General features: G+C 45.2%; 1 protein-coding gene across 1 annotated transcript; it reads left to right on the top strand.

Moving 5' to 3' along the window:
- Positions 1-7438: 7438 nt before the first annotated feature.
- Positions 7439-9153, top strand: LOC143964220 (E3 ubiquitin-protein ligase TRIM21-like). Its single transcript, XM_077473925.1, has one exon. It carries the CDS (start codon positions 7460-7462, stop codon positions 9029-9031), a length of 1572 nt encoding a protein of 523 aa, XP_077330051.1. The 5' UTR covers positions 7439-7459; the 3' UTR covers positions 9032-9153.
- Positions 9154-10651: the final 1498 nt, after the last annotated feature.

Raw genomic sequence — 10651 nt, 5'->3', positions numbered from 1 at the left:
GTGTGTCACACAAAGGGAAACGGCAATAAAAATCTTTATGTTTTGGTATAAGACCCCCGATGTCATCCACAAATACGATTTCTCAATCTCGTCATGCTGTTGGCGATGTGGACTTGACGTTGGGTCGCTGTTTCATATTTTCTGGAAATACCCCTTGATACGGCCTTTCTGGATATCGATGGGGTCGTTGGTGGTGGAGGTGACGGGGTTGTCCCTCCCGATCGATCCCTTATATTGTTTGCTGGGTATCCCTATTCCAGGCATACCTAAAAATACCAATCGGCTGGTCTCTTATATTTTACTAGCTGCTAAGAGGCTTATCCCACTGTGTTGGCTGTCCGGAGCAACTCCCCCCTGGCCTAGATTTCTCCAATTGGTGTCCGAAATTCAGAGAATGGAGTATCTGACGGCCTCGGTGCATGATTTGGTTCCCCAGTTTGATAAAGTGTGGGAACCCTGGGATCGGACGGAATACGGGGCCCCCCCCACCTGTATATCCATCTGACTGCAGTTGCAGATCGTGGCACTTTATTGCTGGCTACCACCCCCACCTTTCCCTACCTAATCCTCCGGGTAACTTATCCCCCCCGGGGACTCACTATGATGACCATGTGAATGTTTGGTTGTTTTGCCTTTTTCTGATCGCCGGCCTCTTGTTGAACATAATTGTTTGTTTTGATTTACATAAACTTTTTGTTATTCACTGTACAAGACATGGTTATGCAGTTCACCCTTGTGTTTGCATATGTGGACATTTTTCTCTGTCTTCTGTAACTAATGTTTTCGCTATGATCTATATTCATCTCTGCTTACTGAATTTTCCAATGCGCAAGTGTATTGTTTTTATTTTGAAAAAATTAATAAAAATTACAATTATAAAAAGTAATAATATCAGGAACACAGGAACTCACAGGGCAAGCTGAAGTTCATCTAGCAACTAATGGCTCATGCACACGCTTTGGCGTACGTATATGCGCACTGGCACATGAATTTTCACACATGAATAATATCAGGATCACAGGAACTCACAGGGGAAGCTGAAGATCATCCAGCAACTAATGGATCATGTTGCTAACTTTTAATAGGCCACTGGGCACCAGAATTTGTCACGTATTGTGTGCGCTTTGGCGTACGCACATGTGTACTAGCACATGAAGTTTCTCGGCCGTTCTTGCTCTTCTGCGCATTTGCATTGGCAAATTTCTATGTGCCAATCTTCTGCAAACCATTCTCTGACAGAGACATCATCTTTTTTTTCCACACCTTTGAAAAAGCCCTTTTGAATTCCTCGTTGCTTTTTTCTTTCTGTGTGATGAAACTAAGAGAAGCATGTCACATAGATGGAAAATGCCTCTGTTGTTCCAGGATGAGTAGACATTGTATCTTGCAAGGTCTGTTAGATGCAGAGCTAAAGATTTCAGCTGGGTGGAATATGGTGGAAGGCAAAAGAGCACTGAAAGCTTGATCTCCCGGTCAATTTTCCATCCATATGGTTTCTTGCAAGACCTAATTGATGAAGAGTAGTGCTCTCTATCTCGTTGCAGGTGTCAGTGCTCTCTATCACGGTGCTGGTGTCAGTGCTCTCTATCACGGTGCTGGTGTCAGTGCTCTCTATCTCAGTGCTGGTGTGGTGTCAGTGCTTTCTCTCTATCTCGGTGCTGGTGTTGGTGTCAGTGCTCTCTATCACAATGCTGGTGTCAGTGCTCTCTATCTCGGTGCTGGTGTCAGTGCTCTCTATCTCAGTGCTGGTGTGGTGTCAGTGCTGTCTATCTCGGTGTTGGTGTCAGTGCTCTCTATCTCGGTGCTGGTGTGGTGTCAGTGCTCTCTATCTCGTTGCAGGTGTCAGTGCTCTCTATCACGGTGCTGGTGTCAGTGCTCTCTATCACGGTGCTGGTGTCAGTGCTTTCTCTCTATCTTGGTGCTGGTGCTGGTGACAGTGCTCTCTATCACAATGCTGGTGTCAGTGCTCTCTATCTCAGTGCTGGTGTGGTGTCAGTGCTGTCTATCTCGGTGTTGGTGTCAGTGCTCTCTATCTCGGTGCTGGTGTGGTGTCAGTGCTCTCTATCTCGTTGCAGGTGTCAGTGCTCTCTATCACGGTGCTGGTGTCAGTGCTCTCTATCACGGTGCTGGTGTCAGTGCTTTCTCTCTATCTCGGTGCTGGTGCTGGTGACAGTGCTCTCTATCACAATGCTGGTGTCAGTGCTCTCTATCTCGGTGCTGGTGTCAGTGCTCTCTATCACAGTGCTGGTGTCAGTGCTCTCTATCTCGGTGCTGGTGTCAGTGCTCGCTATCTCGGTGTTGGTGATCATCTCCTGAACTTCATAGCCTACCCTGACCTTTCCTCTCCTTCATTGCCTTCATGCACTCCTGAGTCCTGGATTGTCAAAATGTCAAATATAAAAAAAGAATGCTTGTAGTTGTCGATCCCAGATTCACTTCATACATGTGTTATGTCAGTGTCCGTGTGGTGGGACTATGTGTGCACAGCTAGTAAGTATTTTGTGGCTGAAAATATGACCTGTAGGTTTTTAAGGTTCGCCTGCCATTGAAGTCAATGGAGCCCCGCCGCAAACTTTGTGGTTTGCAAACTTTTGGCCGCGTTCGCGGTTCGCGCTCGCGAAATGTCACCTCGGAAGTTTGTCCATCTCTACTCTCGGACTGTTGTAAATACGGGAGGCATGCGCTACTTTACAGGCATACTATAGACACCCCCCAGGTACTAAATTTAAAGGAATATTTCACTTTTATTGTTTCCCTTTAAGCATTATTAAAATCACTGCTCCCGAAAAAACGTCCGATTTTAAAACTTTTTTTTGCATTGATCCATGTCCCCTGGGGCAGGACCCAGGTCCCCAAACACTTTTTAGGACAGTAACTTGCATATTAGCCTTTAAAATTAGTACTTTTGATTATGCATGTGCATGTCCCATAGACTTTATCGGTGTTCGCGTATTCAAACAAATTTTTTGCCTGTTCGCATGTTCTGCTGTGAACCGACCCGGGGGGGGGGGGGGGGGGGTTGGTTTGGTTCATCCCTAGTAACAGGCACCTGCTGGGAGCTGGTATGAATTTTAAGGGAGACCCCAGGAATACCTGACAATTACAGTGATCTCATGATCGCAATGTCCACCTCAGCCTGCCAGCATTTAGAACCTGTTAAAGGGCCGAGTGGCGGCAGCAGGAAGGGGTTTAAAAAGCATTAAAAAAAAAAGACTTCTTTTCATTTGTAAATAACTTTTCAATGTTTTGTATCAGAATTTAAGGGAAATTTTAAATATAACAAACAATATAATAAATTGTATACTTTTAACCACAGTAAAAGTACTTGTTTCAAACTAACAAGGATCAATATATCAAAACATCTGTCTTATTTGAGGTTTTTTTTCGTCCATGGTTTACATATGGATAAAATCATTTTTGTGATACAATCTCACCGAAGAAAGCCTTGTTTCTCCTATAAATCTCCCTGAATGGCTTTGTGAGGAAGTTCTTAGTAAATAAACAGGTCCCTGGCAGAGATGTAAGTATGGCTCTGGGCTATAGGGGGCGTTGTGGTCCCATAGCAGACAAATATGAATGGCTCTGGTCTATAGGGGGTGGTGTAGTTCCAAAGCAGAGATGTAAGAATGGCTCTGGTCTATAGGGTGTGATGTAGTCCCATAGCAAAGATTTAGGAATGGCTCTGGTCTGTGGGGGGCGTTGTGGTCCCATAGCAGACATATATGAATGGCTCTGGTCTATAGGGGGTGGTGTGGTCCCATAGCAGACATATATGAATGGCTCTGGTCTATAGGGGGTGGTGTGGTCCCATAGCAGACATATATGAATGGCTCTGGTCTATAGGGGGGTGGTGTAGTTCCATAGCAGAGATGTAAGAATGGCTCTGGTACATAGGGGTGATGTAGTCCTATAGCAATGATGTAAGTATGGCTCTGGTCTATAGGGGTGATGTAGTCCCATAGCAGAGATGTAAGTATGGCTCTGGTCTATAGGGGGCGTTGTGGTCCCATAGCAGACATATATGAATGGCTCACGTCTATAGGGGGTGGTGTAGTTCCATAGCAGAGATGTAAGAATGGCTCTGGTCTATAGGGGGCGATGTAGTCCTATAGCAGAGATGTAAGTATGGCTATGGTCTATAGGGGGTGATGTAGTCCTATAGCAGAGATGTAAGTATGGCTCTGGTCTATGGGGGGGGGGGGGGGTGTAGTTCCATAGCAGAGATGTAAGAATGGCTCTGGTCTATAGGGGGCGATGTAGTCCTATAGCAGAGATGTAAGAATGGCTCTGGTCTATAGGGGGTGATGTAGTCCCATACGAGACCCCTCAAAGTAAATATTATATTATTCATTTATAATATTTACTTTGAGGGGTCTCGTATGCCAGTGTCTGTCAGTGATATAATAGGATTTGTCCAGTCAACTGTTTTCGTTCTCAACTTTATCGCATGGGCTTTCTACCCTCCAATTTTTGCAACAGTGCTCATTTTATCGCTTGTAAGGGTCCTTTCACACGGGGCGGATCAGTTCTGATCCGCCCCGTGGATGTCCGTTTGCTCAGCGGGGATCACTCCGCCGATCCCCGCTGAGCAGGGAAATGACAGCTCCGTCTCTGCACACTGCGCAGGGACGGACCTGTCACAGCGCCGCTCTCCCCTATGGGAGATCGGATGACGACGGACCGCAGTGCCCGTCGTCATCCGATCCGATCCGCAGACGGATGGAAAAATAGCTTTTTCCTCCGTCACACTTTTTCGGATCGGAGCGGGTCGGATGTCAGCGGACATGTCACCGCTGACATCCGACGCTCCATAGAGCTCTATGGAGCACCCGTTCAGGTCCGCCTGAAAAACTGACAGGCGGGCCTGAACGGGACGTTAGTGTGAAAGGGGCCTTAGGGTTCTGGGTCTTTTTTCTTTTCTTTTTTTTTTCTTTCCCTTTTTATGTCCGGCTGTTCTCTACTTTTATTTATTTACATTGTCTACATATATAGACTTGGCCACATTTGAACCATTTATGATTTTATATTCAACGTGTGATTTTCTTAAAGCGGAGGTCCACCCTAAAGTGGCCCTTCCGCTCATCGGAACCCTCCCCCCCCTCCGGTGCCACAATTGGCACCTTTCAGGGGGGAGGGGGGTGCAGTTACCTGTATAATCCAGGTAACTGCACCCACTTCCAGGATAGCTCTCTGCGGAAAGGGGCGTAACTTACGCCCCTTTCCGCAAGTGCCCGCCCCTTCCCGCAAGTGCCCCGCTGCCTGCTGGGAAACACACAGATCCCAGAGGCAGCGGGGACCGTCCTCATTGCGCAGCGCGGCTCGCGCATGCGCAGTAGGGAACCGGGAAATGAAGCCGAAAGGCCCCATTTCCTGATTCCCATACCCAAGATGGCGGCGGCAGCACTCGAGTGTCGATCTAGAGATCAGCTTCGGGTGCCGACATCGCGGGCGCGCTGGACAGGTAAGTGTCACTATTTTAAAAGTCAGCAGCTGCAATATTTGTAGCTGCTGGCTTTTAAAAAAAAAAAAAAAAAACGCGGAGTCCCGGCGGACTCCCGCTTTAACTTGGAAGTCTATAACGGCTCTTCTTATTTTACGTATAGGGAGTTGTTCATTATTAATTCATTTGTTACGTTTGGATGTATTTGCAATTATATTATGATGAATTCTTTATATGTTTATACCTTTTTCATTTTTTATTTTTGGCTTTAGATACATATATTCTTTTAAGCACGAATTTTCTATAATGAACAACTTACATTGTTCACATATATTTGTGATGTTCCCCATTTATTATCATCTTCACATTTAAGATTAATTCTATTTCATTTCATACACATGTCTTACCATGTATATACAATTTTTTTTTTTTATATATTTGACATATTTCATTCAAATCTAGGGGGCACCCCCTCCTCATTCCTTTTTCTTCCTTTTCTTCTTTCTTTTCACTTTTATCTACTCTCAATCACTCTGATTGAATGATGCAAGAGTCACACGTGTGGAGATTTCGCGATGATGGATCACCAGCTGTCACTAGTTTTCACTCTTAATTTTATGATCACACGTTGACCTTTGCATGATATATATTTGTCTTCCATTTAGAACAAAAATTAGCTATGAGTAAGCGCTAGTTTTAGCGTGAAACGCGTCAACAGTTTAGTTTTTTTTAATTTTTCCCTTTGTTGCTGTTATTTGCTTGATGTGAGGTTTTTTTTAGTTTGAAGAAATAAAGGCACCTTTTACTTTTCATCTGATCCGGAGTGCGGCTGTCCAGAGTTTGTTCATCCTTTATCTACTTGGTTTGTGCAATCAGCCTGCACCTGGGACCTCTACCTGCCAGGAGAATGAGCAATATCTTGGTGGACCGACCTGGAGCAGTGGTTTCCTATTTTTCAGGTCCACTGATGGTTGCTAATGACAACGACCACCTGCACTGTAAGAAATCCCGGACGAGCCCCCACATAAAGCGCTAACCCCTGAAAAGGCTGTTGAAATTGCCCAAGTTCTTTCCAGTACAGTGCAGTTCACTCAGTCAGGCTCAATAATTAGTCTAAGCCCTTGTACACACGGTCGGACATTCCGATGGACAATGTCCGATAGGACCGTGTTGTCGGATAATCCGACAGTGTGTGGGCTCCATCGGACTGTTTCCGTCTGAGTATCGGACGGACCAAGTTTTCCAGCTGGGCTATAAAATTTTCCCACAACATGATCCGATTGGACTTTGTCCGATCATGTGTAGAGAATTCCGATGCCACGCATGCTCAGATCAAATTCCAAGACCAAAGCTATTGGCTACTAGCCTGAACGTAGTCCCGTCCTAACGAAATAACATCATCACGTTAAGTACGATCGGATTTTCTGACAACTTTGTGTGTATGCAACAGTTTCGGACAAAATCCGACGGATTTGGTTGTCAGAATGTCCGACTGTGTGTACAAGGGCTAAGGGATGTCTTTTCTTTTTCGAGGTTTATTGCTGTACACTTGAAAAAGAATGAAAACAATGAGGAAGGGGATACTCTAAAACGCTTGAGGACGAGGACACTTCTTTTTATAGCAGTAGCACAGTCACTACGTTCACAGTTGAAGACCATCAACAAAGGGGTTTTAGCACAGTTTAAAAAATAACAGAGCAGTCTAAAACCCTTGCAGCTGAGAACCACAAACAATCGTGATCAAGTTCAGGTCTAACCCGGAACAGTCACTATCCACAGACACAATCCCACTCCTCTGACTACAGCAGCTAACCAGGCGGTGGTACACTAATACATGTTTTTTATTTAAAAAAATGAGCCTTTACAAACACTTTAACTGTAAACCTTTGAAGGGCTTGTAATAATCTGGCATCAAAATGATTTTAAATATGTAAACTGAAGGATGAGCTTATAGCAAGCTATAACTGGTAAAGTGAATTTCAGAGACTTTCACTTTCATTTCTCTCCGGTCTGTCAGCGATGGCGTCTGCTGATCCAAGAGCCGAACTGCAATGTTCCATCTGTCTGAACATTTATACAGATCCTGTAACCTTGAAATGTGGACACAACTTCTGCCGGGTCTGTATTGATGGTGTGCTGGATACACAGGAGGGGTCTGGAGGATATTCCTGTCCTGAATGCAGAGAGAAGTTTCCGGATCGGCCTACACTGCAGAGGAATGTGAAACTACGTAACATGGTGGAGAATCTCTTGTCTGCTCAGCCAGATCAGAAAGAGTCTGAGATATTCTGTACTCACTGTCTGGACTCTCCTGTACCTGCTGTTAGATCCTGTCTGCACTGTGAGGTTTCTCTGTGTGATAAACATCTGAATGCCCATAAAAAGTCCCCAGAACACGTCTTATGTGACCCCACCTTGTCAATGGAGAGCAGGAAATGCTCCATCCATAAGAGGATCCTGGAGTATTACTGCGCTGAGGATGACACCTGTGTCTGTGTGTCTTGTTCTATGATTGGAGAACATAAAGGACATGAAATAAAGTCACTGGATGAGGCTTCTGAGAAGAAGAAGGAGACACTGAGGAATGTTCTGCAGAATCTTCTGACAAAGAGAGAGGAAACGGAGGAAAGAGTCCAGAGTCTGCAGGAACACAGGAGGAAAGTAGAAGAAGAAGCCACTGGTGACACCAAGAGAGTCACTGCCCTGTTTAAAGATCTCAGGAGACGTCTGGAAGACCTGGAGAAGAGAGTCCTGGGGGAGATCCATGGGCAGGCACAGCAAGTTTCCCTCAAAATGGTGGATATGATTCGGGATCTGGAAATAAAGAAGGAGGAGCTGTCCAGGAAGTTGCGTCACATTGAGGAGCTGTGTAACGTGACGGATCCACTGACTGTCTTACAGGAATCAGACACAGGTGACTTGTGTGATACTGAGGATGGAGATAATGAGGACAGAGAGAGACATGAGGAGCTCCTTCATGATGGAGGGGGTCTGGATGTGGCGGGGGTCTTACACACAGGTTTATCTGATATAATAACAGAGGTAAATGTATACTTCTATATACAGGGAGCTGCAGACATATTACTGGATGGAAACACAGCTCATAATATTCTACAGATATCAGATGACAGGAAAACTGTATCCATGTCAGATGTAGACCAAAATCGCCCAAAAACTCCAGAGAAATTCCAGGATTATCCTCAGGTGATAAGCGGTCAGAGTTTCTCCTCAGGGAGACATTACTGGGAAGTGGATGTCGGGGGGTCAGATAAATGGAAAGTCGGGGTGTGTTACCCCAGTATAGAGAGGAGAGGATTACAGTCATTGTTTGGATATAATAACAAGTCCTGGGCCTTGTACAGGACTGGTGATCAGTATTTGGTGATACATGAAAGAAAAAGGATCCTCTTACCCCCCAATCTCTCCAGTAAGAGAGTCAGGATATATCTGGATTATGAGGCCGGGCGGATCTCCTTTTATGATCTGTGTGACCCGATCCGACACCTCCACACCTTCACCACCACCTTCACTGAGCCCCTCCATGCTGGGATATGTTTATGGGAAGGTTATTTAAAGATATTCGGGTGTTAATAGTAGAGATGTTCTGAAATGTCCTGGGTGTTCGGTTCCAGTAGGGTTCAGCAAACTTCAAAGGAGTTTGGATGCCAAACATGAACCCCACTGGTATAAAAAAGAACCCAATCTGTAAAATGTAAAAACATCCTATTTTCTCATCAAATAGGCAAGGGGAGGTAAAAAAAAATAAAAATAACACGGGGTGGGCACTGCCCTGGGTAACAAGTATCAATGCAAAAAAAAAATCCATTTGGTCAGGAGCAGTATCTTCCATTTTGCTTGAGATGATTGTAGCCCTATTAGTGCACTTGCAACAGAAACAATTGAGTACTGTCCTATGATACGCATCTCACTATTTATTCTAGTTTGATTACCATTGCTGTGTACATTTGTTTTTTGTTTTTGTTTTTTTGCTTTTTTATCTCCCTCAGAGATTGTCTTTTTCTAACCTCCTGCTAGAACTTTGTGAATTCGTGCTGCTTGGACCTCGAAGAAGAGGACATATCCCAAAAGCTGGTCCTTAAAAAATGGTATGTTAGTGCAAACAAAAGTATCACGGACAGTACTCAATTGTTTCCGTTAGGAACAGTGATTTTTTTTAAATGCTTAAAAGAAAGGGGAGGCATAATGTACCCTCTTCCTTCATGCTAGTCTTCATGCCCTCAACATTGGGGGAGGGGGAGTCTATTGCTTGGCAAAGTACTTCCCCGGCAAACACCTTGTCCCCATATTAATGAGGATAAGGGCCTTTTCCCCACAACCCTGGCCAGTGTTTGTGGTGGTCTGCTTTTGGGTGGCTTATAGGCATTTAGAAGCCCCCAGACCCCAGATACCACTCGCCCATTCAATTCGTGAATGAGTAAGGACTACCCCTATTCATTCACGAATAAAAAAATGTAACCCAAAAATAAAGACACCCAACCATTTAACAAGTCCTTTTTTTTAAAAGAAAAATCCCCGAAAAGCCCCTCGTTGTAAATCCACCTTCGATCATAATGCCTTTTGCCTGCTGACTCACTTAAAAATACTTGACGATCTGACACACACTATTTATCTCGGTGGTACCACTAGCAGAATGACATCTCCCGAAGCTTTCATCAGCTATAATAAGGGAAGGGGCAGGGGTAATGGTACCATCATTGCCCCAGGGGCGGACTGACCATTGGGCCACTCGGGCACTGCTTGAGGGCCCGAGCCACTAGGGGGCCCCATCAGGGTTGCCAGCCTCAGTAAAACCAGGGACAGTATGTAAAAATATGTGTTTTTTTTTTTACATCTGTCTCTGAAATGTCCCTTACCCACATCCTTTTGGTCTAAAAATCCTGAGATTACAGCTGCCCCACCTCTCCAGTACCTTCTCAGCCAATAGAAACATGTCTATGTATACTGTGTGTACTGTGTGTGTGTGTATACTGTGTGGCCCCATAATATCGGATTGCCTGGGGGCCCCATAATCTCCTATTGCCCGGGGGCCCCCATGAGTTGTCAGTCCACCCCTGCATTGCCCAAATATGCCATGGCCATATTTGGGCAATGTTACTGCTCAGCAGGGGCGTAACTATAGGGGGTGCAGCAGTTGCGACTGCAACTGGGCCCTGTGATGCAGGGGGCCCATGCAACCCCCTCTACATATGG

This window comes from Lithobates pipiens, unplaced genomic scaffold (assembly GCF_037356315.1).
Source record: "Lithobates pipiens isolate NorthernLeopardFrog02 unplaced genomic scaffold, aLitPip1_a1.2 Scaffold_8, whole genome shotgun sequence".
Lineage (NCBI taxonomy): Eukaryota > Metazoa > Chordata > Amphibia > Anura > Ranidae > Lithobates > Lithobates pipiens.
Note: the sequence above shows the minus strand (reverse complement) of the source record. Positions and strands in the feature narration are given on the sequence as shown.